The sequence below is a fragment of the Cavia porcellus genome, unplaced genomic scaffold (assembly GCF_034190915.1).
Source record: "Cavia porcellus strain 051 isolate PalLab524CR breed Dunkin Hartley unplaced genomic scaffold, mCavPor4.1 scaffold_7, whole genome shotgun sequence".
Classification (NCBI taxonomy): Eukaryota; Metazoa; Chordata; class Mammalia; order Rodentia; family Caviidae; genus Cavia; species Cavia porcellus.
In genome coordinates this window covers 47,375,449-47,402,641 of record NW_026947490.1, presented here as the reverse complement: position 1 = coordinate 47,402,641, position 27,193 = coordinate 47,375,449, and the positions used below count along the sequence as shown (strand labels likewise).

Here is a 27,193-nt window from a genome sequence, read left to right as displayed (position 1 = left end):
CTTTCACCACCTTGCCATGTTTGGCCAGATTAGGTTGATTTTAGCCATTGTCTGGCTTCATCTTTCCAGACTCAGTTTTCTCTCCCTAAGATCAGCTTCTTCTCCCCCAGTTACCCCAGAGTGATGCTTAATAAAGCCTTCACCCTGATAATAACTGCGTCTCTGTCCATCAGACTGGAGAGGAGCTAGTGGAGGGGCTTCATAAGAGATGCCCCAGCCGGAACATCTTGAATCACAATCAAGCTCCCCAGGCCCCGCCTCCATCTGCATCCCCAGCAGGGGCTTTTAGCTTCCATCACAGTCATGAGAGGGATTTGTTCTCCCTCTCCTTATTCCTAATATGCTTCTGTGCTCTGATGTGGACAAGAAAAGCGCTCCTAGGGATCCAGCGTCACCTGTGGGGCTGGATCCTTCCCAGAGGATGGGCCTTACTCTCCCAGCTGCTCTTTCTATCCATCTAAGTAGAGGTTTAAATTTCCACCACCTACATCACACACAATGTCCTCAGAGGTCAGCGTGTTCATAGCCTAGGGTTTTTTTTTACTTGACAGCACCCTGGAGGTACTCAGAACAAGGCTGGAGAACAGGAATAGCACAGAAAGAAAAGAAGACTGATGGACAAAGGCCTGCTTCTGTGGTTAGAAAAGGGAAGGAAATGAGCCCAAGATGAGTTGAATAGAGAATACAGATGCTCCGGAGCTACACTGAGAGAAGGGACACAGACTCTTTTGAGGGACTAAGAGAAAGGTCCAGAGCCACTTTGTTGAGGTTCATCTCGCCCTAGGACCTTTAGCCAATGGAGCTGCAGGTTTCTCCTCTTCTTGGACATTAGCCAAGAGTCCTAAGGAAGGAGCCTAGAGTGTAGCTGTTCTACAGATGCTGCAGAGAGACCCAATGATACCATCTCTGTCCATTCAACATTGACCCAGAGACATACTCAGAGTCAGAAGATATGGAAAAACTTACCACATCTCCCAACACACGAAACTGCAAGAGAACAAAGTGATTTTTAAAAATTTAGTAGAAAGAATTTTCACATTGGGAAGAACATTCAGACTGTCACTTCAACTGGTGTTTACATCCAGCCCGCAAGCCACCCACCTGGAAACTGAGCCACTCAACTGTCGAACTACTCCCCCACATAACCACCAAGCCACCCAACCATTTACCCATTCAACTAATCAGTTTTTATGCTGGACCCACCCTGCCCCCATCCTCTGCCCTATCATGGTTCAAATGTTGCACTTCGGACAGGTTTTTCCTGAGACTGCAATCAAAAGAACTCTCTTCAATCACTGTCACTGTGTCCTATCATCTTAAGAACACATTTGAGTTTATCCTATTCATTAAGTTGTCAAGATGTTATCACCTGTCTTCCTCTGTTTAGAATTAGAATAAGCAAGGATTATGCTTTTTAAAAAATTATTATATATTTATTTTATTTATATATTGTTTTGTACTGAAGATTGAGCCCAGGTGCTTCACACTGAGCTGTGCCCCATTCCTTTTTAAATTCTGAGATAGGCTTTTGCTAATTTGTTTGGTTCAAACTTGTGATCCTTCTGCTTCAACCTCCAAGAGTGCTGAAATTACAGGTGTGCCCACCATGCCTACCTTGATTCTGTTTATCTTACCCACTGCCATGGTCCTTACATGTAGAACCTATGCATGGAACACCATCTGTGTTTCATAAGCATTTGTGGAGTAAGGGCACGCATGTTTTCTTTCACATTTAGTTGTGTGGGGCAGGGATCAAAAGGTAGAAGACATAGGACTAGACTCCTGTACCAGCATGCCCAAGCACTCACTCCCATACATACAGTAAAGCCCATATAGCAAGATCTGGCCCTAGTTTCTATGGTTCAGTACATCCACAGAGCTCTGGGGAAATAGCATATGGCTGCGATCAGAGTGTGGAGGCCAAGGTCCTCAGACAGATAGTCAAGCATACGGGATGTAGGCAGCTCAGACAAATGAGAGAACCACAAATAAGTGACATGCATCACACACCATGCTGGCACCTGCACACCCTGCATCAAGGCTTTAGAGGATCATGAATTGTCTCAGGGATAAATGACCCTAAATCGAGGGGCACAGGTGAACATGCAGTGGTGGAGCACAGTTTGTACTTCTGGTCCAGGGGAGGCGGTGACGACAGACTGAAAGAAGAAGTGCGTCAGTTCAGCCAGTCTTCCCACAAACTGAGCTGTGTCCTTCACTGGTGACATACCGTAAAGGCTGCAGGGGACACTGAGAAACTCAGCCACGGCCCCAGAAGAGGTGGCTGAAACACCCTCTCAAAGCACGCATTTGTCACTTTCAGTCACATGCTGCCATCTTTGCCGCCCACCGTAACTTCAGACATCAATGGGGCTTTCAGCTTGGTCTTCTACTCACCGCAGTTATAGCTTCTCCATTGTGAAGTTGACTGTGAGAGTCTATTTCTTATCATCCCTCTACTTACCCGTTTTCTCCACCTTTCCTATTTATGAGCTTGTTGTAGCAGAAAACAGGCAAGGTTCAGAAGCAGAGGACCTGCACTGGACTCATGAACCTTTCTATGTGAACTTGAACACACTGTCTAGATTCCAAGAGCTCCAATTCCTCGTCCTGTCATATTATTTTTATAGGGCGACTGTGAAGGTTATACTGCCCCGCTGACTGGAAAAGTGGCTGCTACATTAACTGAAAGCGGAAAGGCCTGACCACAGGGTGACTGAGAACTCACTCTGTACTTAGGTCTCCACCACCTTTCCCTCCTCCCCAGAAAACGATTTTGCGGCTACAAGGTGAGAAACAAACAAAGCTGAGGTACAGTGGCCTATGCCAAGAGAGAAGGCGTCTAGAGACATAGAGCCATTTCAGGTTAGCTTAGATCTCTAAGTCCCAATGACTTGCCATCCTATGGTGCTGCAGCATCTTGGATTTGTAATTGCAGAATCACCCTTTGTGATCGGACAGCAGCCCACTGGAGATGTACAGAGTGGGAAGGCCCAGCAGTGTCACTTATAGAGCCAGAAGAGTAGGTGAAAATGTAATAAATTGCATCACCAAACTGCAAATTGTGGAGGCAGTAGCACCTTGAGTTCTGCACCAGTCAGTACCTTGGTGGGGAGAAGAGAGTCCAACGCCTGCCACAATGATAAAGTGCATCAAGACAAGGCAGATTGAGATGAGAACAGGGTCTAGAAAATATTTCCTGTTAGATTTGCTGAGGCAGTGGGAGGTTATTTGTCTGAGAAAGCTGCACAATAATGGTCTTCAATCATTTGATGGGCAAAACTTAAAAGAAGGCACAGACTTACTCTGAGTTACTTCCTTCCTGGGGCAGAAATGAAACTAATGCATGAGAATCAGTGGGTCCAAGGAGGGAGATTTTAGCTCCGTATGAAGCAGTTCCAATGGTCCAACATGCCCAGTTGAGCTCTCCCTTGGTAGAACACATGGCTTGGCCAAGTGTGGCCGCCACATTGCTGGGAGGATTGTGTGTAGGCTACATGCCACAGACACTGAGTATGTGGGATATGGGCTCAGAAGACGATGGAGGCTGGCTAATACTTGGCTCACAAGAAAAGTAAAGACCATCTCCCAATTTATTTATTTAGTGTTTGAGCATAATCAATAGGTTTAATACCAACACTCTTAGCCTGTTGGATCCCTGAGAGCCAAAAAGCATCCTATCCACAATTGCTGTGACCATGCCCTGCCAGGCATTTAAAATGAATTATTACTTTCTCATTTTGCCTAACAAGGGTCCAGTTTCATCTAAACTAGTGGTGGAGCAGAAGAGTGGAAAAAGCAAAGGGTTCAATATTTTGTGGATTTGAATTTGCCTCTCTGTTTAGTCCAGGGGTAGTTATTTTTACAAGGTCGTGCAGCTTGCCCTTGGGAACCTTCCATTGGAGTTTATCCAGGCCCTGGACCATTCTGACCAACATGTGAGCATCAGGTCTTGCCACTTGTTCAGTGCCCATTTGTAGGATGCACATGGTAACATCTTAATGTGGGAATGGGAGAGACACACAAGGGAACAGGCATCTTCCTCACAGCCTTGAATTCTTACAGTCTCTGCCCAGGAAGAGATCATACTGAGGAACGGTTTTGCTCTTCTGATTCCATGAAAACAAACAGCAAACAAAAAAGCAAACAATTGAACCAACTTAAAAAAAATAGATCAACTCAGAAGTTGTCAACAGAAATAAATGTGCATGCATATGGTGTCTTGTAGGTGTAGTGTGGTGACCCTGGCTGAGACTGAGCTGAGCCTAGGGGAGCTGAGAGACCTCCCCACTGCAACCCTTTACCACTGGACCATCTTCTCGAGGAGTCCATATGATTGGCTCGAATGGGGAGAGATGCAGAGAAGAGAGCAACAGAGATAAGAGAGAACAGGTTCGACTCTGCGAACCAGCCCCAAGGACTAGTCAGAGCCCTAATCCTCACCCTCCCAAAGGGGAGAGAATGCAGCCCGAAGAGAATGTTCAATTTGAAAAAAGTTTTGTATACTCAGTACCTAAGCCCACCGATCAATGAGAAGTGTGGCCATTGTTAAAAGGTTCTAAGAAAACACTGAGTTTTCCCAAAAACATGTTCCCACCTTCTGGTGCTGAACACAATATACAGAACTTCTGTCCCTATCTCTCTGATCTTTGAACCCCCCAGCAGCCTCTTTTCCCTTTATAACTTTGCGTTGCCTTTTCAGTCGGCTCTAATGAGTCTTTTAACCCGATTTCAGTACAGTTGGGTAACAAGGAGGCCTCAGGATGTGATTTTCTGTTTTCCCAGTTTATCTCTGACACATGGAGAAGCTGTTCTGCTCAGAACCCAGGCCGATGGGATGGTAAACAGAAAGGGGTCCCCCGAGCCCTGTGCCTATGGGCCCCAAATAGGCACAGGTGCATTTTTCTCAAGCACAAGTCACTAACTCAGTGGAAGTGGGACAGGAGAGATCAGGAATTCTGTGTCTGAGGAACCTTAGTGTCCCGGGAGGAGATGCCCGTGACCAGTGACTTACCAAGGAGCAGCAGAGCCATCCAGCGCAGCATGGTGCTTGCCCAGGCGCCTGACAGGAGCTGCAAGCTGAGGTGAAGCTGTGGGGAGAGCACATCGGCCTCAGGCCCGGGGTGAGTGGGTGGCCCCCTGACTGAGGCATGTGTGTGGGTGTGCGTGCATGCATATGTGTTTGCGTGTGTGCCTGTGGTGTTATGGCATGGTAGTCTAAATAAAGGAAGTGGGGAAGAAATTTGAAAAGCTCAAGTTATTTCCCTGAGGTCAAAGTATATTATATACCTTTATTTTATTAAACACAAGACACAAAAGAGCCAGGCAAATCACTTCTGACACTCTGTAACTTCCAAAACCCTTTGCCAAGGAGCCAGCATAGGACATGGCTATGGGGCATTCCTGTTAGAAAGATCCAGAGACTTCCAGAATATGGTCTCAGTTTCTCTTGGCCTGGGATATAGCACAGCATGAAGCTCATGTACCCCAGCCCACCTTGAGAGATCTGTGGTTCTCTGAGGCCCTCCTTGCTGTATTAGGATGTCTGAGAGGGCCCATGGGTTCAACACTTGGTCTCCTGCTTGTGGTACTACTCGGACATGGTGAGACCTTTGAAAGGTGGAGTCCGTGGGGAGGGGGGTCAGGTCTTCGGGAGCGTGTCCCAAAGGGAACTGTGGGACCTTGGTCTCTTCCTTTGCTTCCCAGATGTCATGAGGGGGCAGCTTTCTCCACTGAGTTCCCTACCATCATGTGCTGCCTCACTCGCCACAGGCCCTTGGTCCATACAGGAACTTTGCAAAATGACCTGGTCCAAAATGAATCCCTATATGACATGGATGGCAGATGACCCAGTGGCTTTCTGAAAATTAGTTGAACAGAAACATGGATGGTCATTAAAAAAATATGTACAAGAGTGTTCATAGCAGCATTATCTGTCATAGATACAAAAAGGAAACTGCCCAAGGGTCCCTCTCAGAAAATGAAGTCACATATCTCCATTATCTCTGAAGACAGAACATGCTTTTTTTTTTGGGTGGTACTACAGATTGAAACCAGGGTCTTCACACTGAGCTACATCCCAGGCCTGTTTACTTTTTTCTTATTTTGAGGCAGGATATTGCTAAGTTTTTAAATTGCCTAGATAGGACTCAAACCTGTGATCCTACTGTCTCAGTCTCCCAGAGTGCTGGAATTACAGCCTTGCACCAGAACATGCAAATCTAAAGTGAAACATAGTTTGATAAAATACTAGGAAGTACTTTATGACCATAATGCTTTCTCTACAAGTCTTTAAATCAGATAGCCTGGGAAGAATTTAACGTGCTGGTTACTGAAGCGGGCGTGAAGAAGGTGAGTGTTTTCTTTCCTGGAGTCTCTTACTCGCTGAGCTAAGGAAGCCGATTTGATACTACCAGGAGATTCTTTGGTGTTTTGGTTGCTCTAGATAAAGGTAAAGGTGGTGAAGAAGTAAGGTAGGAACAATGTGGGCTGACAGGATACTTTGGCATGGGAACAGTCAGAGCGAGACTGGGCAAAGGTTATGAGTGTGCCCCTCGTTGGAGTAGGGAGCTTAGCTCGGTGGGGTTTCAGCTGAAGGAATGGTGAGACGGAGAGAGAACCAGGCTGTTTGCCAAACAAAGAGAGCAGCAACTTTTATTGATTTACTGAGACGGGCTAAAGTCCAATAAGTTTCCTTTGGTCAAGCACATGATTCCAAAAGACAGTTTGTCTTGTACAAGACTTGGGCCACCAGGTGGTCATGCTCACCTTGTCCTACAGGCTGTTGAATCTTTGTGCAGTTGGCACCATCATCCTGCACAAGGCATCCCGGCCTTGAGGTTCAGTTCGAGCCTTATGATAGGGTTGAAAGGAATTCACGTGCTTGAGTGGCTATTGCTATTAATGAAGCACAAAGATGGGACTCAGGAAAAGAGAAAAAGGAGAAAGAAAAAGAAAATGCATGCAAATCCAATTGGGTAATCTACATGTGAAACTGTGTATAAAATTACATCCAAAGATTAAGACAGCAAAGGGAATAAACACACTACGAAAATGGAGACGCCCAGGTGTGTATCCACGTTAGTCACCTATGAGATGTCCGTGGGCCCAAGACAGAAGTTCGTGTTCTCAACAGAAACATCCTTCAGGTTCATGAGAAGTAACCCAGATAACTATGATCATAATATGTCAGAGGTGTTAACTACACAGGAAAGCTAGTATGAAACTAACTTCCAAAATTAGTGATCTTTAAGTCTGGTAAGAACCAGTGAAGCTAGAGAGTTTGTTTAGGGTTTTGCTCAGTAACAATTCCCTCATTTCGTGTAAGCTTTCTGCTTTGGTGGTTTTATCAGGGTCTCATGATGGAACTGTTGAAAAGATGACAACAGAAGAGAAACACACTGTGTTACAAAAGGTACTAGTTTACTGAGGCCAGGGGTTTATTTTGTTGTCTCTTTTGTCTTACCACAGCATCCTAACTATCTCGGGAATAAGATATCTTTTCTACTTACCTTGACATCTCTATATTTTCCTGCCAACGGACACCCCGATTTGAGATGCCTCCAGTTTTGTGAAGTCACAGGTCCAGGGGGTGAGGTTGAGGCTCTGCTAGCTGCAGCTGAGGCAAAAGACAGAGGAAGGCAACCACAAATGGCCTAGCTTGCAGACACCTCTGCTGGTTTGCACACACAGCTTCTGAAACTCCTGCTCTGGCAGTATTGATGTCACTGGGTTCTGGCAGCTGAGAGTGTGAACGGCGGTGAGACATCACCCTCTTCCCCTGCAAGATGTGATGCCTATGTGGCTTCAGAGGTGAGTGAAAGGCTGTTGGAGCTGACCTCGCTTCACACTGTTCCCTTGAGGATGAAGTGACCTGGGCAGCAGGTTAAGAATCTTCTGGGACCCATGCCGACACTTAGCTGAGACTGAAATGGATTAGCAAAGGAACAAAAATAGGGAATCAAGGGGCTGTTGAGGAGGTGGGATGATGATAGAGTAGGGATCTTCACTTGGAAGAGGCTTGAAGCCCCCAGGTGACCTCATTACTCAGGGTCCCTGTTAAGGCAGCAGCTATCAGGATCAGGGGCTATTGAGGAATGAGAAGGGTCAGCTCAATGCTCAGGTAAGGGAAGCACAGGACAGCTGGATAAGGAAAAGTTCTGGGCATCGAGGCAGCAGGATGGGCCAACTTCCTGGGCTTGAATCCTCACTCTAAATAGTAATCTGATTAGGGTACTTAGCTAGGTTTTTAAAACTTTCTATGCTCCAGAGCCCTAAAAGATTATATGTCTGGGCTGGGGATTTAGCTCAGTGGCAATAATATCTACCTGGCAAGCATGAGGTTGTGAGTTCAATCCTCAGTACCAAAAAAAAAAAAAAAAAAAAAAAAAAAAAAAAAAAAGATTATATGTCTGTATATGTTTTCATATGTATATTTCATATTTCATCAAAAAGAACAGTTTGTGCTTTCATTGTTTGTTTGATCATTCTTTTCATGCCTATATTTTGTAATCTGAACAACTACTTTGAAGATAACAATGTGCAATATATTAACCAGTATTAATCTCCTGTTATTTTGTTTTGAAACTCTGTATCATCGTTTTTATTTTTTTAAATAAAAATAACAGCAACAACAAAAAGGATAAATTATTTACCTGCACGATAGGGTTGTGAACAAGGTTAAATGAGATAAAAACACAGCACTGTAGGCAGCGCTGTCTTCTGGAACTCTCCACAATGACAGAAACATTCTCGGAGCACCCACTCAAGTAACTCCTCCTGGCTGCTGTGGCTCCTGAGCCCTTGACATTGGCTAGCAAGAATGAGGAACTGCAGTTTCGATTACTTTTGTTTTAATTAATTTAGATTAATTAATTGCACTACATGGCCCAGAGACTGCCTTGGTTCTCACAGGCCTGGAGTCTTGCCAGGCCAGGAGGAAGTGCTTGAGAAAAGCTAAGCCACTGCCCTGGGAGCTGGGAAGCTGCCTCCCGGTCTGAACTTGGGTGGGAGAAGTTGTTCCTGTAGAAGAGGCACTCAGCGTACAGCCTGCTGGGCTTGGGGCCACATCGCTTGCAGGAAGTAGAGATCCAAGGAAAGCCCTGAGACCATTGATGAGTTTAGTTCAAAGGACAGAACAAATTGCAAAAGCGTACCAAAAACCTAGCGTTTAGGACAGGAGCTGAAAGACCAGCAGTACCGTGAAGATGGAGCTAGACGGGGAAGGTAGTTCTGGGCCTGGCCGGCAGGGGCAGGAGTCCTTGTGAAGCACCTGGCTATCGCCCTCATTCTCTTCCCTGCCCTTTCCTTTCCTTCTAGAAAGCGATTGGAGAGTAACTTGTGTCAGGTCTACAGCGACCTCTTGTGGTTACAGGGGCAACAACTGCCCTCAGCAGGGACTCTTCATATGGGCCTCGATGAGGCCATTCAACCACCCATCTACCCTTCTTCCCTCGATCCATCACTTCATCCATCTTTCCCCCGATGAACTTTTCATAAAACTTCTTCTCTATGACAGCTCCATCCTTGTCTCCATGAGTTCTGGAAAAGACAGGCATATGCTATCGTTTTTGTTTCTTGAGGCATTTCCCTCATGTCTCCACTAGTCTGTTGGTCACAGGGTATTATATATGCTTTATTGTCTTTCTCTAGTCTTCAAAGGAAAGCGTAAAATCTAATTCATCTTTGAATAGCACAGCATTAGAGTCAAGATACATCAAAGCCGAGTTGTCAGGAGTTCTGGAGTCAAAAATTTATGCGTTATAATCCTGGGTATGTGGCTTACTAGGTGGGGTACCTTGGCCAATGACTTAACTTTAAGCTTCAGATTTTAAATTTGTAACATGGTAATAATTGGGTAATATCCTGTAATACCCCATAATACACTTAATAATACCCAATAATACACCTAATAGTGAATACTCATATTCAAATAATGTTTGGCATATTGGAATGCCCAATTCACCAAGTAATAAACTGGGTGATACTCATTCTTTAGTATTATGGAGAGGATTATGCTTTTGTAAGTGCAGCATCTTGCATGTCCGCTGCTCCACCTAACGTTAGATTCTTTTATACCTCATGTTCTTACCCTAGCAATGCTATTCTACCATCGTCTCTCTCATGAATTCAGCCGCTCCATCTCAACTGGATTTCCCCACGGGTGCTTCTGAAAGATGCTCAAGTCTTCATCTCAAACAAATCAAACCAAGCCAGCAACCCTTCCCTTGATTTCACCCCCGCTGCGAGGTTCTATTAGTAGTCAGTCTACACACCTGTGTGCCACAAAGGTTGCAGATGTTATGTGGATCTTCTCTGCCCTCAGAGAAGCTGGGTGGGGCCACACTTGAGCTGGGAGCAGCCTCACTCAGCGACCCAGTGTTTCACTGCAGGGTAATCCTTATGTGCCCTAAAGCAGGATGTTTGGGAAGCACTGGACTCTGCTTGCTCCCCTCCTGCTTGTCTCCACCCACTCAGCTACATGTTCAGCCTCCTTCTCATCTCCAGCATAGCCCTGGACAGGTCTATCACACAGGCATTCACACCTTCCTGTGTTACTGCTTTCCTTAAACAAAGCGACACAGCCCTCGCTGGCTTTCCTCCCGTCTCTTCTTCCCATGTTACCCAGCAGTCACAACCTCCCTCCCCTGGAGGCTTTGAAGGAGTTCTGCAGATCCTGGTCCAGGCCCTTCCTCCTATTCTGTGTTCTCTCACTAAGCTTTCTCATCTGTGCTGTGGGTTAAGTTACTACCTCTAATCCAATGAACCCCAAATGTATCTTCCAAGCCCAACCCAAAACCCTCAGTTTCAGACATGGTGGTGGTGGTGGGAATCTGATTGTTGAGCTTAGAGCTCCTCAGGAAGAGCGCCTTAAACTCAGAACCTAAAGACGGAACCCAGCCCCTGCCTCCCAATCTGCTCTTCTTCTGGTTCTTCCTGTGTGAGCGGGCAGCACCACTTACTCTGATGTGCAAGTCAGAAATCTGGCTGTCGTGACTCTAATTAGCCCGTGTTTGTGATTAGCCCAGTCGAAATATTCTCAGTGATATGATCCCTTTGTCTGCACATATATGGGAACTGTGTTTCTGCTGTTTATTATGTGCCCCCTGCTACCTTTCCCTGCTAGTCTGGCTCAATCCTAGTGTGTCCTGGATTTCAGTCTTCCTTGCAGAACTATCCTGACCCTGTCTGGGCTAGCTGCACGAACATGCCCTGCCTTAGTATTTGACACATTTCCCTGGCATTAACCAGCCAACCGTCTCTTGCCTACATGTTCCCTTCAGGACCACAAGCTTCCTGAGGGCAAGGGCTCTGTTCGTCTTGTTCTTTGGGTACTTTCAATGCCTGGCAGAGGCTGTGTGTTCAATGAGTATGTAGGGTGGGACTGAATTGAAGCGGATCACCTTCTTTTTGTCCCATTTACTCAATGTAACCATTTGAGTGATGGTCACTCTCCTCTGTCCCCCCGCATGCCCTCTTAATCTCTCATTCTCTCTTCACAAATAAGCTGATCACAGGGTGAGATTTCTATACATAAAGGTTGTTGGTTGATTCAGAGTTAGCCTTGTATCTATATAATTTGGTGCCTTTATACTTTCCTTCGTGGCAGCAGGATGTCATTTTTTTCTGTGGAGGGATTTTTTTTTTTATTAATCCATGCAGTCCCCTTGAGCTACAGCTCCACGCTCCATCTCTGTTTTCCCCATTTTAATTTACTCTTTTTTTTTTTTTTTTTGTCTTTTTCCTTTTTATCGGTACCAGGGATCGAACTCACGACTGCCTGCTTGCAAGGCAGGTGCTTATGCCGCTGAGCTAAATCCCCAGCCCTTCCCCATTTTAATTTTACATGCACTCCTTACATCTCTTCTTCACATACCCTCCTAGGTAGCATGTTAATTTTTTTGTTTGGTGTGCTGCCCATCCTTGACTGAGAGTCTATGGTTACCGACACAGCTTCAGAAATGTGAGAATGGCTCCAAAGAGAGGCTGAAAACTGCTGGAGGCTCATTCTTCCCCGGAGATTGGGGAAGAAAAGCATATATAATTAAAGTGATAAATTGGATTTTTTGGGTTCTCTGTTTACCACTGTCAAACATAATCTATTTCATGCAGTTATACAGAATGCATAAAATAGGTCAGAATTAATTTTCTTCAGTTTGCTTATTTTCCCCTCCAGTTCCTCGGGTAGATGTGGAACCCAGATGGAAATGGGAAGACTGTAAGCTTTGTGTGTTTAGAGGAGTTGGTGGTAAAGGGTTTAGTGCGCTGGCCCCTGGGAGCTGCACTCCCACAAGCAAGTAAACAATGGAAGAGGTAATGAGCGCCTGGGAAAGAGTAGCGTGTGGAGTCAGGCTGAGCAGCAGGAGAGTCCGGAGCAGATCGCTGCTCTCCTGTCTGCTCTGCAAGTGCTCTGTCCTTCGCTCATCCCTGCCACGCCTCCTGTCTCTGCCTCTCCCCCTGCTGAGTTTTCATCTGCATATGGACATGCACAAGTATCATCCCACCCAAACGAATCCCTCTCCTAGGAACAGCCCATCTTTCTCTTCCATCATGCTGATGCTAACCTCCTCACCTGCTCTCCTGGCGCCCTATTTGTGCCCCAGTCCCCCCTGGGCCCCCATTCCACTCAACTGCTTCTGCCAGTCACAGAGCCTTCTGTGCTGCCAGCTCTGACAAGGGGGCGATGCTCTGCCCTCCTCTTCCTTGGTGGCTCAGCAGCATTTCCGACAGTTGAAGGATGCCCCCTGAAACACATTCCTTTCTTGGTGTTCCTCACATTGCCCCGCCTTCTATCTGGCTCAGGCTAAAGGCTGGATACTCTTTCTTTCCTGACATTGAATGGAGGAGTGCTCAGAGTTTGGTCCTGGTTCCTTTACCCTGGTCAGCTTACACTGTCTGCGTAGTCCTGTGGCTTTAAATATCATACTAGTGACACCCAGATTGATACTGCCCGACCTGACCCTATTTGTGCCCTGGACTTCCGGCCCTAGTACAGTTGATAGCAGCACTCCTCCCTCTGGGTGGCTCACAAACACCTCAGATTTCACATGGCTAAAATAAAACTCTCCTTGCAATCAACAGTCATTTCATTGTTCCTGTCCTTCTCTCTATCAGCGATTTAAAAAAAAAAGTATTGGAGATTTAAACCAGGGAGTCCTAAGATACACCCTGCCCTCACTTAAAAATGTTTTTACTCGGAGGCAAGTTCTCACTAAGCTGCCTCACCTGGCCTTGAAGCTGTGACGCTGCCGCCTCAGCCTCTGGAGCTTTCTCACCTCATAGTTTTCTTCAACTCCCTCCTGCCCCAGTTGCTCAAACAGAAACCTCAGAGTCTCGCTGCCCATCTAGTCTATTACCAAAGTCTATTGATTCCACTCTAAAGCACATCTCAGATTTCCTTGTGTCCCCGCTTCCTGGAGACCCCCACATCCTTCACCGACATCCGTCACCCCAAGGCCCCTTTGGCTCTTACCCGCATGCTAGGGTGTCCTTTCAGCTTTGCTAAGGCGGAGCGTCCTCTTTTCTCACTCGGCTTTCCTTGGACACGCTTCCTCAGTCTACCACAGTCACATTCATTCTTCCTAAAACCAACGAATGAATGTAGGAACAAATAAATAATACACGATGAATTGAAGCACATTATTAAACAATCAAGCCACTTCAGCAAGTACATCTGGGTGGCTGTTACCCAGCATTAAAATTTGATTTTCAATTTCTTTGGTTCTATTTGCATCAGGTGTTTCTTAAAGAAATACACTGCCCCAGCCTACGAAAGCCCCAGGGCCACTCCCCTAATTCTAGTCTCCTCCTCCCCTTTCTGAGAATAACCCCATACCTTATTTCACACCCTTTCCCCACGCGTGTGCAGCAGCGATCCACATCCCCGCCTTGCACATTTCCTTAGCGTGGTCTGGGAGGTGGATCTGGACCGGCAGATGTGGCTTCCATGGTCACGTTCACTGTGGCATGGTGTCCGATGTCCAACTCTACTTGTTCACCTGTGATGGAGAACGGTGCCAACTGGTCTCCACTCTCCCCCCACGGAATGACTCCACTCTTCCGGCCACCAGGGGCTGCCAGGCAGCCCCGCGGGACTCCGCGGGGCTCTCACTTGTGGGCTGCCCCCCCCCCCCCCCGCCCGCCGTGGTTGGACATCAGGATGCTAAATGCGCATAGAATGCACAAATGCCCCAAACCCCAGGGCCGCTGGGAGATGGGGGGTGGTCTAATCTTCCTGTCCTCTAACTCTTTTATAAAAATTGAACGCAGTGCAAAACAAAAATTCCATCTTGAACGAAAACTTAAAAAGGTCTTCCGTTGCTAAAATGAACATCTACATATATGCTTAAAATTTGAAATACACAAAGCTAACATTTTCCTTTCACATATCTATTTGCTGTGGATGTTTCCTTTAAGATACAAAGCAGTTCTCACTGATCTTTTCCCACCCTTCCCGCTGGGAGGCAGCTGAGATCCTGAGTTTGGTGGGTGTCCAAACCAGTTATTTTTATAACGTGTAGCTCTCCACAAACAACTCATAGTCCTGTCTGTTTTTATTCTGTATTTAATATCCTGCAAGTTTCTTTCCTACCTACACAATGTTGTTTCCAAGACACATCTATATTGATGCTAATATCTCCAGTGCACTATTTTCTTACTTTCTAAAAGTATCTTTTTAGATTGTTTTCAGTTTCTGGCTATTTAAACAATTGTGCATGTATAGTCCATGAGGGTGGAATTCTTTGTCTCTTGGTTGTGCTCATTTCTTATCCCCCCGAGTTTGGTCTGGCACATTGTAGGTGCTCAGTACATATGTATGGAATAAATGAATAAATGAACAACTTCACACGTCTCTATGTTGCTCAAATGCAGAATTTGCCCATAAATATTCACATATATAACATATACATTATAGACATGAAGTCTTTATTCTCCACAGCTATTGTGCTAACTACAAATCCCCAGCACTTTGATAATTTTGCTTTCCCTTTACCTTTAGTATTTTGAGATTCGATGTCTGTTCAGCACTGCTGTATATAAAATCATATCTTATCATTGTTTTAAGTTGTGTTTGTCTAATTCTGATTTTCCTCACCTAAGATTCCTCTGGATTTCCTTGTGGCTTCCAGGTTAACAGATGAACAGAAGTGGTCAGGGCACTCTAAGGACTCCTGCACAATGCCTCACCTCTGAGGTGGTTCTGAGGGCCCCAGGTCTGAAGAACACAGTGTTACCCTCTCCTCCAGATCCCACTTTGGGTTCTGAAGGCCCTTGTTGGGGGATGGGGGCAGCTCATGAGTGCCCATGCTGGTCTGTTACTCTTTAGGTCTTCAACTGGAGAATGTCAACCAGGAGAGCCCTATGTTTGGGGACTTTGGTGTTTGCAGCTGCATTGATTCCTTCAGAGATCCTGTGTGTAACTAATGGGCAGGTTGTCTTTGGTGTCCCCCCCCCCCCCATGCCTCCACTTACAGGGAGACACAGCACCTGGTCTGGTTGGCACCTGTGCACTTGATGAGCTGACCACTATTTGGAGAAATCAAGTTTGAAGGTAAGGGGACAGATGTAATGGAGAGGGGGTGGAAGTGGGTAGGGAAGCTGAGGCAAAAGGCTTGGATAATCAGGATACTCCCTGACCGCAGGACAACAGGGAGGGATACTGCAACATTGGACTGAGCCCAGCACCAGGGATCAAGGCTCCGAGGACACTTGAATCTGACCAACTGAGATATGGCAATGGCCTGATTTAAGATGTGACACCAGTGAATCAGACAGAACAGTGGGTGTGCAGAAGCCAGTACCAGCTGCCATCTGAAAGACAGATATTTCTGGCATGTAGGGATGACACTCACTTGAGATCCTTTCCCATTTGGAAAGCATTAAAAAATCATAACTTGCAAGCCCAGAGGGTGAGCACTCTGACTTAACAACCCTTTGACTTTCTTTTGCAAAGCATTAAAGTCATTAACTTCCAGCAAGAGGGAAAAGCAGGTTCTTACTTAAACTCTTATCTTCTGGAAAGTCTTAAACCGGCAGCAGTGAGGCCTCGTTACTCTTTGACAATGTTAAATCGTAAAGCACCATACTGCTGCTAAGTAATGGGACCATTCTGTCAGGATGTAGCTTAAGAAAAATTGGCCTTAGTGACATGTCCTTTACTCAAAAACCTAGAGTGGTTTCACAGCTTGATCAGATATGGTCCTTCTGCTTTGGCTTGAGTTCCTGCGGCCCTTCACTACCTACCATGTGTTCTCTGCCGCCCACTGGGTGACATTACTTCATCTATGCCATCCATCCCCCCGTCTTTCCCTCCCCTCACTGACACCCACTCATCCTTCCCACTTCTTGCTGGACTCTGCTCCCAGCACATACTTCTGATATTTTAAATATCACCAAACATTTCTATAGCTCTTTAGGATGACCGGCCATGCCAGCCATGCCTCTTTGAAAGGTTCAACTTTCTCAGTTTCATCAGACTCACTCCTCCTACATCTTTAACACTATAGCATTGTTTAAATAGTTATGCACTGTGTATTTTCCAGTTGTATGCATCCACTTGCATTTACACTTAATAGTGTATTTGTGTCACATATTCCTCTACTGACTTATCCATCTAGTAGTTTATTTTCTTACCTTTTTTTTTCATTTTCCTGAAGACAACCAGGTATGTGACAGCACATCAGTTACTTTGTGTTTAATTGAGCATCCATGTGCCAAAAGTTGTACGAGGTGATAGAAGAAAGAGACAGATCCCTCAGACTCTGGCAGGAGAGACAGATACTAAATAACTGATGGAATCATCATAGGCAGTCAAGGATGATGCTGGGGAAGATGTGTGGAGAACTAATGGAAAACTTTCTCTGAGGAAGTGATATGTATAGTATAGTATAGTAGTCTCAAGACTACTAGGTGCTAGTATGACCTGGGATCTAGGCAAAAAACTAAGGAAGAAAGTATGCCAGGCAAAGGGAGTAATGAGTGCCCAGACTGTCACATGGAGAGAATGCACAGAATCCAGCATTGTGCAGTAAGGCTTGACTCAGTAGGCTGGGTTGCCCTGCACAATGACAGCTCCCGACATATGACTTCTGAATCCTTAGTATATCCTGCTCAATAAATATCTAAGCTCTTGGGCCAGCCAGATTGTTCATGCTAACAACATGGTCTGTGGGGAACACCTGATTTTCTATGCCCAGGATGCTTTGAGCCATGCTGTTTGAATTTGATTTCTGCTGGGGCTGGAGACTGAGTGGTTAAGGTCAGTCAGACACATACTGGATACTTACATGACTGACCCTAAATAAAAACTCTGGGCAGCAAGGTTCAGGGGCATATCCTTGACTGGCGGTATTTTGTATGTGTTGTCATACACTGTTGCTAGAATTGAGCACTACATGAAACTTTGGGAGTGGAAAAGTGGAAGCTTGTGCCTCCCTTCTAGAATCTTTCCTATGTGTCTTTCTCCTTTCCAGATTTTAGTTTGTATTATTTCATTGCAGTAAACCTCACATATAAGACTCAAACAGCTTGTATGAGTTCTAGGAGCTCTTTTTTGAATTATCCAAATGACAGTGATCTTGGGGACCCCAACACAGGTACGGGAGAGAAGAAAAAGGCTGTGGAGACAGGAGCATCTGAAATGAGGGAGGAGATGAAAGAATCGGATTCCTTAGCTCCTTATACGTCATCATCAAGAATGGCATGCTCTTGCCTCTCTGATTGACCCCAGTGTAGCTACTTTATAAAATTCTACTGTGGTCCCAGCTAGATTTCATGCAGGGTACCTAAAGAAAATATGCAAATCAAATCATTTTCTTGGGATGGAGAAGTCCATGGGCACACAAAACCTACTGGAGGAGACAGGCGGTGTAACTCATGGAGTGGCTACCCTGATTGTCATTTTCCATAGTGCCATCTTGGATTTGAGGAGAGTATATATGAGTAAAGAAGAGATGTTGTGTTTATTGTAAAAGTTGAGAGAACCATCCCAGAACTGTCTACCATACTGAAGTGTTGTATACTGAAACTTCAAACTGGAGTGACATCCCTCATTTGTTCCTTGGTCTCATGCATGGGGGTAGAATAAGTCAAGGGAAAAACAGGATGAGATTGGTTCAAGCAACTTAAGTAACTTTACAAAGCATCCAGTTGTCAAGGTTGCAAATAAGTCATCAGCTGGAGGCATGGACATGCACTGAGGTGGTGTGTGGGCGAGCATGCTGCTTTCTTGAGAGCTTGCCTTGAATGCATAATAGCTTGAGAAAGCTTTAAATGTAATGGAAGACGTGCTTATATAACTCACTTCTAAATCAGCTGGGGACTACATTTGTGATGGTGTTGGAGAGTTGAGAAGCCAGTTGGGGATGTGGATGGTGCTGCTAGCTGGTTCATTCCCCAAACAGAGCTGAGGAAGACTTGGGCAGCATATTCGGAAAGCCACGAAGTCAGAGGGCTCCAGTAATTATCCCATGAGTTCAAATGCCCACACTCTGGGGAACCCAAAATGTTGTTATATATTTTATAAGCGTAATCTCGTGGGGGAAGGCAGTGTATTGTTAGCTCCAAGTCAGAATGTTGCTTTACTCGGTGGCTTTGGGCAAGCAATTTAAAATCTCTCTGGGTCTCAGTTTGTTCATTTGTGCATTGGTTATGGAAACGGTGCTTTGTCCATAGGTTCTATTTTTGAAGACTGAATGAGGTAATGTCTGTGAAGTACTCGGCCTACTGCCTGGCATGCACTGAGGGGTCAAACAACAACAAAACCAGAAAGGGCATTACGGATTTTTAAATAAATCATCAAATGTTGTAAAAGGACCTTTTTTGGGGCTCCATGCCAGTCACATATGCCTGAGGACTGTCCTGCTGAGTGAGGACATCTGTGTGCTCTGAATTAGGTAACAGTGGACATCTTGGTTAGTTTTACTTTTCTATTGTTGTTGAGACAAAATACCTGATGCCCAACATGAAGGAAGGACAGGTTTATTTCTTACAGTTCTTGGAGGTTTCAGTCCATACTTAGCTGGCTTCAAGGTAGGATGGCATGGCAGGACAGCCATTCATGGCCACCACAAACTGCAAGAGCTAACAGAGCAAAAGAGGGGAAAGACATGCCTTCTTTCTGCCCTTGCATTGTATGCTGGCTCCACCCCTGGGTGGGTATAGCTCTCACATCACCAATCCCAGTGCTAGACAATGAACCAATCATGAATGCTAGATTCAGCCACGTTGTCATGGTTTATGTCTGTGTCCCCCAGGCCTCATGAGTTTGAATTGTGCATTTGTTCCTCCAAAAACTGAAAGAAATAAACCATTCCTTTCCCAACTTGGGCATCAGGTTTTTGTCGCAGCGACGAGCATAAAGTAACTAAGACAGAATTTGGTTCCGAGGAGTGGGGTTGTTTGCTGTGATTATACCTGACCGTGTTTTTCGAGAGGCTTTGGAAATGGCTTGTGGGCGGAGTTTGGAAAGGTTTGGACATGTTGCCTGGATGCATAGAGCTGGAGCAGCTTAGGCTGTTCTATAGAGGAGATTCTGGTCAGAGCTCAGGAGACCAGAAGGCTGATGATACAAAGCCTCATGGTAAAGACCAGGCTTGGGAGGTTTCTGCTGGGATGAAGGACTGCATTGGTCGTTGGACTCCACATGATGTGTGTTATGGCTTGGCAGAAAGTTTGTCTGCATTTTGCTCCTGCCCAGAGTCTTTGCCTGAGACTGACACAAAGGGCAATGGACTGATTAATCTTAAAAAAGAAATTAAAAAGCAATCAAATGTTGAAGTTGTGGCATGGCTATTGTTGGAGGCTTTCAGCCAGCTTTATGTTTCAAATCAAGAGCAAGGAGCCTGGCAGGATAATGTACAATGCTGTGAGTTTGGCCAGAAGGATAATTCCAGGAAGGCTGTGGATTGTAAAGACAGAGTTGAGATTTTGATTCCTGAGGAGAAACAGTGAGATAAGAAAGATGGCCCCAGGACATCCCAGGAGGCAGGTCCCCACCCTGTGCAGCCTCACAGCAAAGGTGAAAAAATGTGCTCAGAGGAAAAGCTGCAGAGCGCCATGTTCCAGAATGTCGACAGCGACCATATGAGGTTCCAGAATGGCGGCAACATAGAGAAGCTTTTTCTCACAATCAGGTAAACAGAGCCCTGCGATCCAGGCAACTGACCGCTACAGCCAAGAGAGAGAAAAGCCTGGCTACTGCTTCAGCTGGCAGCAGACCTTGGCGGCATCCATAAGGTGCTGATTTTAGGTGCAAGGAAAATGCACAAATTCTGAGGGTAAGACAGCTTCCACCTCGATTGCAAAGGGCCTGGCTGGCCAAGCAGTGTGCCCCTGAGAGGGCAATTTGTGAAGATGCAAGAGTGAAGCCTAAGGTGCAGTGGAGACCCCAGAAGTTTGGAAAAGCCAGGAACGTGGATGATCCAAGGAAAGCTGCAAAAAGCAAACAGAGGGGCTGGGGATTTAGCTCAGCTGCATAAGCGCCTGCCTTGCAAGCAGGCAGTCATGAGTTTGATCCCTGGTACCCATAAAAAGGAAAAAGATAAAAAAAAAAAGTAAGCAGATAGGATTTAAGAGAAAAGCTGCGGGAGTTGAAATCACTGGAAGTGCTGTGGGATGGAATCACCTAAGCCTTTTGGAGCTTGCAACCAGATTGCTTCAGATGTTGAGCATGGAACTCTAGGACTTAATGTTTGTCCTGCTGGATTTGGACTTGCTTTGTTTCCAATGCTTTATATTCCCGTTTGTAACTTTTGGAATGGTAATGTTTATCTTGTGTCTTGCATTTCAGAAATGTTTAACCTTGTTTCATTTGTAAAGGGTTACAGTTAAGAGTTTGCCATAGATCTTGGAGGAGACTTGGGACTTGGACTACTCAGCAATGCTGAAACTTAGGACTTTGGCAACTCTTGGAGGTGGACTAAATATCTTTTGTATAAAGGATGTACATGAGTCCTGGGGGCCAGGGGTGGAATGTCATGGTTTATGACTGTGTCCCCCAGGCTTCATGAGTTTGAACTGTGCATTTGTTATTCATTCATTGTCTAGTGCTTGGATTGATGGTGTCAGTGCTCCACCCACATAGGGGTGGAGCCAGGATGTGATGTAATGGCAGGAAGAAGGTGTGTCTTGCTCTTTGGCGGTTCCAGCTTGCTGTTTGCAGCCACCATGAACGGCAGCCCAGCCATGCCCGCCTGCCTTGGAGCCAACTGAGTGTGTACTGAAACCTCCAAAAACTGAACAAAATAAACCTTTCCTTTCCCAACTTGGGCATCAGGTATTTTGTCGCAGTGACAAGCATAAAGTAACTAAGACACACATCCATGATTGCATGAGGCTTGGTGGGGGAGGCACCTAGACACAAAGCATAACAGTAGATGTGACAGGACCACACTGATGAGAGTTCACTGTTTTGGCCTTCAGGGACCAAGTTGTATGTTTAAGAGCTGCACATTGCCTTCAGCATCAGGTACAGTACAGAACAGCGTTGTTTTCTGACCTCCTATCAATATGAAGAGATGAGTTCCTAGAGGGCATGTGTGTAAGATGGGTCCTATACTCAGCTCTGATAATGCAGATAGTCCCTTCTGCATCTCTGGAGCCATAGAAAGTCTGAGCAGGTGCATGTTTGCTCAAAGAAGTAAGAGCTCTGGGTTCAAGAGATAACTTTGGTTTTGCCCCAGCTTCTTCAATAAAAGAATGATTTCTGGTATGTTATTCATCTTTCTAACTCTTTGCTCCCTTATCTATAAAAAGAAAGAAATACTTTGCTACCCAAATTTTAAAGCATAAAACAATACAAACCAACATATGAGGTATAATCAACAACTGTATTTAAAAATTATTACAGTAAAAGGCACATTGCCATTAATTTCCTTCAATAACCCTCATGTCCAACACATGTATCCCATCATGCTTGCCAGTCTCAGAAGCAGCTGTAAAAATCCTCTCAAGAATGTCTTTAGTTGTGCTGTTTAATGTCTTAAACTGGTTGAAAACATTTATCTTTCATGGTTGTTTTGACTTTTGGCAAGAGCCTGAAGTTGCACTGTACCAATGTGACAGCATGTACCATCCATGAACACATGGATGAGGACATGCTGTCATATTTTTATGAGCCTGCCTTTTGGCTGGATGGCATCTGGCATCAGCATTCATCTTATTTTTGATCACAACCTTGTAGACACACAAAAGATGACATGCAGAGTTGCTTCAGAAAGTGGCAAGAAGGATGGGAGAAATGTATTTAAAGCAAGGGGCTGTATTTTGACTGGGTTAATGGCAATGTGTCTCTTACTATGATAAGTCTTTTAAAAATTTTAAACATTCACCATATGTTTTAATCACGCCTTGTATGTAAATCCAACCACATGGTAAGCACTTAATACATAATGGTAATAGAATTGTATAAGCAAGCACACGACAGATGCAGATAGCGGAAGTTTTGACTTGAAGCCTGGAAAATGAATGCAGTTTGTTCTGGGAAAGGGTTTATGGTTTGGATCAATTTCCCACCCAGGTAACATGCTCATCGTCACCCTGGGGAGAGCTGATTTTGGGATCAGTGGGTGGGGCAAGCAGGAGAATACACACAAGGAACAGACCTTGACAGCCTGGGGGGAGCTCAGTGATGAGCCCCTTGTGGACAGGATCCCTTCATGCTATGAGTGGTCATAAAGGTGCTGGCTGAGGCTAGTTCCAAGGGAGGTGTGGGGCTCTTTCTACAGTGGGAAGCCGTGTGCTAGGGCACACAGCCTGTCTGCCATGGAACCTACAAGCCAGAGAGCACAAGGACCCAGGAAGAATATCCCTCCGGGTACATCAACGTGGGAGAACCAGGCTAGGGGAGAATCTTCTCAAAGAGTATGGCTGGTTCTCTTCCCAGCCTGAGTCCAGTTATTTCTAAACTGAACACTTTTCTGGGAGAGGAACCCAAGAGGTGATTAGTGAAAACCCCAGATGATGTGATTAGTGGATAAGAAAGCCTCTGTTCAGCACAGAGCCCTGATCATGTACTAGAGTAGACACACATGGGAATTTAGAAACACAGGCCTGGAAGAAATTGTTGCTGGAGCTATGCTCATCAGCAACTCATTGAAAGGAGAACACTTGTGGATACAGAAAGTTAGGGATGTCTCCTGCCATCTTGGAAACCTAGTCTGGGAAGGTTGAACGACTGGGGGTGCCTACCAGAGACAGATTAAAAGGTAAATGGATCAGAGCTGGGCTTTCTCTCTACTAAGATGTGTGCACACCCGTCTGTTCCCTTCTCTACTCTCACAGGAAATGACATCTGATGATGGCAGCTGCTGCTTGTTGGTCAGATGCAGTGGTTCTCAATTGGAACACATTTTGTTCACCACAAGTGATATGTGGCACTGCTTAGAGGTATCTTTGGTTGTCACAACTGGGGGTAGTGTGTGTGTGTGTGTGGTACAGGCATCTTATGGGGTTCTGGGAAACACCCTGCAGTGCACAGGACAGCCCCAAATGTCAGGAGTACTAAGGCTGGGAAACCTCGTCTGGCATAGTGCAAAGATGCCTTTTCAATGGAGGATATTTGTTGTGCACACCTGCTGTCCCAGTCTGGGACAGAATGGGAAAAGGTCACAGTTATTCTGTTACTCTTCATGCATGGGCAAATACAGAAGGGATAATGAGAAGGCAAAGATTTGAGGTGGGGGAGAGGGAGCAGGGATGAACCCATTTGGACCAGTGTTTCAAGGTAGATGGAAACATAAGGGCAGAGCTTTTCATTTCAAGTCAACTCTTACTTATTTAAAAAGCGATTTCCTTAAGCACATAATTATATGTTTATTTCCCTAAGGAACTCTTGAGGCAGAGGAGACTTGCTTAAATTATGGGAAGGGAGGCTGCACAGAGGGCTTTAATGGGGTTAGAAAAATTTTCTGTTCCTTCAAAGGAGATTTGGGAAGAAAGAAAGGGCAGATTCTGCTCCTGCAGTGCAGAGGATGTCAGGAGATGGAGCAGGAGAACTGAGAGGCAAAAAAGATGAGAATCGGCTGTATGACTCCAGCAGGTCAGGACTGTGTGCAGACATAAACTTGGGGTACAGTTTCAAATCTGCCACCTGTCTCCCTATCATTGCTAGCCCTCAGAATGAAGCTCAGAAGGGAGCTGTTCACACCATACTTCTTCCACTTGAAAGTATGGGTAAGCACACACCAAGGTACACACACACACACACACACACACACACACACAACACACATGCACAGTTCTTTGGGAGATGCTCAAGACACAGGCTGGGGCATGCTGTCGGGGTAGAAGTGGTGGGGTAATTAAGGTGGCTGGAGCTTCTGGTGAGAAGTGGGAAACGGTTGCATTCAGTGAGTTTGCTCTTTGTGCTTTTTCTCAATTTTCAGTTGCAGCCTGGCTGCTTAGAATTGTGGTTTTCTTCGCTTTAGGACCTGCCCTCACCTGGAAAGAACGGGTAGGAAATGAAGAAAGGGTGAAGAGATTGCTTCTTCAGATTCAACACAGAGAAGAAAATGTGGTGGCGATGGGGGGGGGGTGATCTTAATAGCATCTCAGATTGTTGATGCGTTAGGTGGTAGATCTTTTGTGTAAGGGTTAGTTGGATGACCGAGTTGGGTGGTGGTGGAAGGGAGAAAGTGCTGAAGAATGGGTGGCTCAGGCCTGGCTTTGGCCTAGGCTACAAGAGATAGTGTCTACAGGGGAGTCTTGACTCTTTCTTGCCCTATGTGTCCCTGTATTTGGAACCACGGACATAGTTTCTAACATTCATTACGTGTGACTGGACTCTGTATCCATGCTCTCAAGAGCTATGAGCGTCTAAGGGCAAGAATTTTATCATATTCTACTGGGCAGTCTTCATATCTAACAGCCTGGTACATACAGACACTCTATATGTATTGCAGGGTGAATTCTACCGTATTCAGCCCAACCTGCAGCAATTCAGGCTGATGTCAGAGTGAAAAGTCCATTTGGTTTCTGTACGCCATCTGCCCCATCTCTCACAAGCTGAAAGAGATAACATCTGAGAAACATGGCCAAGGTTCCTCACCTTAGAGCTTTTATTTATCAAATATCTACTCTGCATAATCACACAGACCATTTCATTTCCAACATTCCTTGGTCTGAAGATGGGCTGGAGGTTCAGAGGCTAGCAGGAGATAGTAGGAGATGCCCACTCTGGAGGGATGGAGCTGATGGTCATCTGTGAACCTGACATCCAGGATGTCTCTGCATTGAGACGGGCAGGGGTGACACACATGGAGCAGGGGGGCCTGCTCCAACAGAGATGGGCTGCATCAACAGAGATCTGTTGGCCTGGGATGCTGGGATTTGCATCCTTTTCATTGACCAGGCCCCCAGAAACCCTATCAAGCATCATCAGGGAATAGATGCAGAGTTTCAAAACCTTCAAGAAGCATTGCAGTCCTGGACCTGATGGTCCACTTTCTAGATGTGACCTTAGCAGCAACCTCAAAGAACAGGGCTGGTCTTTCTTTCCCTATAGCACAGGGTAGTACGAAGTGGGAGTGCTTTGTAAAGTGCTGTGCAGCATGAGCTGGCTCTTTTATTTATTTAAGGAAGCAGCATTGGAAACCCCTTTTCCCCACTTCAGTGGGACCCCAGGCATCCTGTCAATCAGGACCCACCTGCAAGTTCAGCGGAAGCCAGTGGGAGCTGGAGAGCTTAAAGCTTGAGTCCACTTCCCTTGAGTCCATGCACGCAGGGGAGTGGGGGCCTGGCAGAGGCTGCTGAGGCTCCTTATTTAGTTCGTTGGTAGAACTGGAAGACTGCTTTCTCCTGCTCATAGGTCTCAATGGAGCCGGGTCGAAGGCGCCGAATTTCAGCAATGGCGTCTCCTGCGGCCAGGCCTCGCTCCTTCACCAGGTAGCAGGCCAGCATGGTGCCGGTGCGGCCGAATCCCAGGGCACAGTGCACTGCCACAGCCTGTGAAGAGGAAGCGTGGTGGTGTGGGGCTTCCCCAACACTCTTCTGCTCCATCTGGGCAGGATTCCTGTTCCCAAGTCTGAGACCCTCAGAGGACAAGTACCACCAAAGCGGTCCAGACCTGAACTGCCTTCCCAGATCTACCTTCACTGTTCTACACAGAAGCCACTAGACCTGGATGGCTACTGAGGACTTGAAATGTGGCCAGTCCAAATTGAGATGGGTGGTGAAATATACACTGAGGTTTGAAGATGCGGCATGAAGGAAAATGAAAATAGTTTATTCAGCATTTATTATAAATTGGGCAATTGCAGAATTCTGGAAGGCTGAGGCAAGAGTAAGTTTGAGCCCAGTCTGTTAAAAAAAAAAATGCTGGGATATAGCTCACTGTAAAGCTCCTCAGTTCAGTCTCCACTAAAACACACACACACACACACACACACACACACACGCACAAAGCATTTGTTTTACACTGATTACATGCCGAAAGGACAATATTTTTGACTTACTGAACTATTTCCAAAATTAATTTCACCACTTTTGAAAAATATTGTGGTTGCTAGAAAATTTAAAATTCCAGATGTGTCTCCGTTATATTTGCACAGCACTGCTCTAGAAAACGGTACACCATCTCCTTTTGGTTTTAACTCCATCTCTCCCAAATCTGTCCACCCCTTTCTCTTTCTTCCCCTCGCCACGCCTGCTGGGCTTTCCTGCCGCCTCCCGCCTAGGCTGGCTCACCCAGCCGCACCCCTTTTCCCGTCTCCAATTCGGGCTACTCTTGCCCCGCACCGGCTGGTCATGCGCTCGCCCCGCGCTTCTACCCCAGGTTGCATCCCCGGCTCGCTGACCTCTCCCCGGGCGTTGGCCTCGTCCACTATCTTCACGAAGCGGTCGATCTGGTCCGGGGCCGGCGAGCAGAAGTCCGGGATGCGCAGTCGGTGCAGAGTGAGGCCCGGACAGCTGTCGGCGTGCGGGGGCCCGCGCTCGGTCAGGGACACCAGGTGTCGCACTCCAAGGTCCAGCAGGAACTGGTAGTGCGCGGGCAGCCGAGGCAGCGCCAGCCCCGCCAACCGGCCGGGGAGCACCCAGGAGAAGTTGGGGGGCTGCACACCCATTGCTGGGGGAGGGCACCAGGCCGGGGTCACCGGGGGAGTCCGGTCCTTCCGGCACCGCCCCGTTGTTCGCCCGCTCTCGGGGCGGGGTAACCGACCCCCTGCCTGCACTGGCGCCTCCCGGTCACGTGGTCCAC

General features: G+C 46.2%; 3 protein-coding genes across 13 annotated transcripts in view; 1 reads left to right on the top strand and 2 right to left on the bottom strand.

Moving 5' to 3' along the window:
* The window catches only part of Fcrl6 (Fc receptor like 6), a 15,378-nt gene extending 8,495 nt beyond the window's left edge, over window positions 1–6,883 (bottom strand). For 5 of the 6 annotated variants that reach the window (XM_063253488.1, XM_063253490.1, XM_063253489.1 and 2 more), the window contains exons 1-3: window positions 6,769–6,883; window positions 5,015–5,090; window positions 967–987 (exon numbers count right to left, since the gene is read on the bottom strand). In XM_063253488.1, the coding sequence (XP_063109558.1) occupies window positions 967–987; window positions 5,015–5,045 (52 nt within the window). In that variant the 5' untranslated portion in view covers window positions 5,046–5,090; window positions 6,769–6,883. Of the gene's footprint in view, window positions 1–966; window positions 988–5,014; window positions 5,091–6,768 lie in introns of those variants that run through there. The other variant, XM_063253491.1, reaches the window with a different exon arrangement.
* The window catches only part of Vsig8 (V-set and immunoglobulin domain containing 8), a 154,543-nt gene that overhangs the window by 48,029 nt on the left and 79,321 nt on the right, over window positions 1–27,193 (top strand). Inside the window, exon 10 of one of the 2 annotated variants that reach the window (XR_010048801.1) lies at window positions 552–21,262. The exons of the other annotated variant lie outside the window; for it this stretch is intronic. The gene's annotated coding sequence lies outside the window, so the exon portion shown is untranslated. Of the gene's footprint in view, window positions 1–551; window positions 21,263–27,193 lie in introns of those variants that run through there. 2 annotated transcript variants of the gene reach the window in all.
* Dusp23 (dual specificity phosphatase 23) lies at window positions 6,628–27,193 on the bottom strand. Of its 5 annotated transcripts, none has more exons than XM_063253502.1 (6): window positions 26,793–27,187; window positions 25,644–25,941; window positions 16,633–16,760; window positions 13,835–13,997; window positions 13,472–13,580; window positions 6,628–9,540 (listed from the first exon to the last, which is right to left on the bottom strand). In XM_063253502.1, exons 1-2 carry the CDS (start codon window positions 27,057–27,059, stop codon window positions 25,756–25,758), a joined length of 453 nt encoding a protein of 150 aa, XP_063109572.1. In that variant the 5' UTR covers window positions 27,060–27,187; the 3' UTR covers window positions 6,628–9,540; window positions 13,472–13,580; window positions 13,835–13,997; window positions 16,633–16,760; window positions 25,644–25,755. The 5 variants fall into 5 exon arrangements, with proteins under 5 accessions (XP_063109572.1, XP_063109571.1, XP_063109570.1 ...); XM_063253501.1 differs by lacking the exon at window positions 16,633–16,760 and having other exon boundaries at window positions 6,628–6,897; window positions 7,512–9,540; XM_063253500.1 differs by lacking the exon at window positions 16,633–16,760.

Excerpts from the sequence above, each read along its gene's own strand:
- Dusp23 (XM_005002263.4), bottom strand. The coding sequence starts at position 27,059 with ATGGGTGTGCAGCCCCCCAACTTCTCCTGGGTGCTCCCCGGCCGGTTG. Across the intron at positions 25,942-26,792 it reads AGGCCAACGCCCGGGGAGAG|GCTGTGGCAGTGCACTGTGC; the intron begins GTCAGCGAGCCG and ends TCCTCTTCACAG.